This window comes from Cynoglossus semilaevis, chromosome 3 (assembly GCF_000523025.1).
Source record: "Cynoglossus semilaevis isolate Cse_v1.0 chromosome 3, Cse_v1.0, whole genome shotgun sequence".
NCBI classification, from domain to species: Eukaryota; Metazoa; Chordata; class Actinopteri; order Pleuronectiformes; family Cynoglossidae; genus Cynoglossus; species Cynoglossus semilaevis.
In genome coordinates, this window is record NC_024309.1 from 8,036,412 (window position 1) to 8,039,663 (window position 3,252).

At 40.8% G+C, this 3,252-nt stretch overlaps 1 protein-coding gene across 1 annotated transcript in view; it reads right to left on the reverse strand.

The window, feature by feature from the left end:
* Nucleotides 1-91: 91 nt before the first annotated feature.
* The window catches only part of odad2 (outer dynein arm docking complex subunit 2), a 36,580-nt gene continuing 33,419 nt past the window's right edge, over nucleotides 92-3,252 (reverse strand). Inside the window, exon 21 of the mRNA XM_008307735.3 lies at nucleotides 92-925. Within this exon, the coding sequence (XP_008305957.1) occupies nucleotides 809-925 (117 nt within the window). The 3' untranslated portion in view covers nucleotides 92-808. The remainder of the gene's footprint in view (nucleotides 926-3,252) is intronic.

Below are 3,252 nucleotides of genomic sequence, written 5' to 3' on the forward strand. Positions count from 1 at the left end.
TGCTGAGTCGCTGTACTCTATGTTGTCGCCATTAAACTACAAACCTATTCCGTTTGCAGATTCCGTTGTCCTAGTCGGAATTAGTTGCAAGTGCAGCATAAACGCAGCGTTTACAAGAGAAGCCAGCGCACTCAAAGCAGATGTGGCTCTTGTTTAGATATTGTGGTCACGTGTGGATTACTTAAGGAATGCTGCTGCGGAGAACACAGCATGGCAGTGTCTCACTCTGATCAATGGATGGGGGTCTTTGGCAGGAGAACAAACATATGAGAGATGCATTTAGTTTTTATCACTACAGTTTTTAAGCAGAGCTGGCCAATAGAGAGAGAGAAAAAAGAATTGGTAAATGTTTGTACAAACTTTGGATGACGTAATTGATTTAAATGAGGAGCACGGACCGCAAATCGCCACCTAAACAGAAGCGAGCGGGGGGAAATAAACACACACCCATTGAACAGCCAATCAAAGACAAACCGTTTTAATTCAAACCTCTCTCAGATCAGTCAGTTCTTGTTTAAAACCACCTAATCACCTAATGATTTTCAGAAAGCTGTTCGTTTTAGCAGAAAGAATTATAAGAGATATAATTTGGTAGAAACAGCATTTTTGACAGATTGTTGCTCAATACAGTTGAATGTATTTTGGGAATTTAAAATGATTTTAATGAGTTTTGTTAACAGTCTCAACCAGATCTCAGCTTTGGGGGAGTGGGAGGGTCAGCTAAGCTGCTAAGCTTAGCCTCTTTCCCCATTAATCCATTTTTGTGCAGTCACTATTGGATTTCCCAAAGTTCTAGGCTCATCAATTATCAATAAAACAATATTGCCTTCCTATTAGCCACGGCCAGAAGTCTGATGTTTCGCACACAGCCAGCCGCAGCTTCCTGTAGCATCTCGTCATCTGAGCCCATGATATGGATGAGTGGCTGTGGAAGAAATAATAAAATGCCAAAATTAAAAAAAAATTTAAAATAAAAATATCGCAAAGCTAACATTTCCCCTGTAAAGCTGCGTGAGTGATGCCAACGAAGACTCAGCGATGCAGTGGCTGCTCAGTGTTCAAGTTCAAGCTGCACCGTCACATGTCCATTTATATGAGTGTGTGCGTGTGTGTGCGTGTGTGTGTCCTACTTCCAAACCATGCTTCAGCAAAGGAGTTACAGCTGCGAGCACACATGCTTCTGTAAGTTTGTTCAGATGAAAGGCATGCAGGGCGCGCTCGACATTAAAAACCTGAGCATGAACCACAGCGCTCCGCCGCTCCAAAGGTCAGATTATATCCGACTATTAGTGGCTTGCGTAATGGATCTTGTTAGATCTTATTGGAAAGCAGGGCCTTTTTGCTTTCCAGAAATCCCGAGCTTTGCTGGTTTATTTATTTTATTTTTGGGTTATACAAAATTAAAACATTTAAAAAGATTACGTTGGTATAGAGAGATCCAAACAAACTAAAAAAAAAATAAATAAAAAAACGGCCCATGATGGATAGATGGAGAACCACTGAGTGGCATGTGTTTTTTAAGGGAGAGCTTTTTCTCCCCTATTTTATCGGCAACAAAATCACTACATTATGTTTGTGGGCGGAGGGAACGAATCAAGAATAAAAGTAAATGTAAGCATAAATAAATCTGGAATAATGGACGGATCTAAATTTGTTCAGTGTGTGCCGTGTGGTAGAAACACAATGGTGCGCTACTGAGGATTTCTACAGGCAACGCATTCAATTATTCCAGATCTTGTTTGTTTACATCTACGGTGAACCAACATCAACTTAGCATCCTTCATTTCAGCACATAAGGACTCGCCGCTCCTCGTACTAAGCCTTGATAAATACAGAGACTGAAGAGGAGCCACATATGGGCATCAAGGCTTTGTTTAAAACTAAATAGGGGGTTCTGAAAAAACAAACATTTAATAGGAAGCAGCAGGCTGACAAGAAGTGTGTGAGCACCAGCTGTGGAGAAGTGTCTTCTGCATCAGCAGCATATGACAGGATCTACACTTTTACTACATCTTTAAAAACATAGTGTTAGAGTTTGTTTTTTTTGTCAAATTGCTTTAGATTATTGTAATACTGCAGCACAATAAACAAAATGTCTCACAGATGTGAAAAAGAAGCGTTCTGTATTAAAAGTGAAACATATTTAAATATAAAAAACTACGATGTGGATGAATGAGAATCTACTTGGACAGAAGCTAATTATGCTACTACAGAAGACACGTTTTATTTGGCCCACTACTTCTTTATGTAAGTATTTGTACAAACCTCAGGCAAAGTATTTTAATAGAGCTTTTACTGCGATCATTTTATTTCACGAGGAATAACGTTTGTATTATCTGAACTGAAGCGAAAATGTTTGGTGACAAGGACAGTTTGCTTGAAAGGGACACATTGTTATTGACACTAAGGAAGTGACTTTCCTAATGTGAATGTTCTGTTGTTACCCCATTCCCATTTTGTGTCTTGAAATTCTGTTCAACAGCAGCTCTACAACCAGAGGTTTGGGTTTCTTTTATTTCACCCATCATTAAACTCCTCATAAACTCCAATAATATTTTGTATTTGGACCTTTCCTAATGTCCACCCAGCTCCAGTGTCCAGGCTCTGTTTTCCTTTCAGGTTATCATTGCATTCATAATGCCTGTCGGGGCAGAGCTGAGGTCGACCCCCAACCAGTCTCCATGTTACATGCGAACCTAAAGCTCTGCTCCGCACATTTGTGTGGTTAGCAAACAGCCAGAGAGAAGACATTCCCAGGATTTTCAGCGCAAAGACAAACACTGAAAAGAAAACAGATGAAAGAGGAGGTGAGCCAGCCTGTGTACGGTCTCCTGAACCTACAGTGTATGCTGCGGGTTGAGTCCAAAACCGAAAACAAAAACATATCTTTTTCCAATCACATCATTTTTGTGGGAAACTACAAAGATCTGTCTGAGATGTTGCTCCTTCTCCGCCGCTGCGCCAGTGCAGAAAGGTACGAATGTAAAACATTTGCCCTAGGGTTTTATAGGTTTTTAAATAGCATCCAAAACAACTCTGAAAGTAAACACACCTCCACAGGTTCCAGAATACACGCAGCTCACTGGACAAGTCTCTTTTGTGCATGGAGAGGATGCCTGAGATGTGCCAGAGGCAGCATTTTAGCCAACCTCATAGCATGTTATTCAGACGTCGCCAAATAAGGTCTCCCTGAGGCTACAGCTAGGCTAAGATAAGCGTGTCTCTCTTTGCCCACCCCCATTTTTTAGGTTT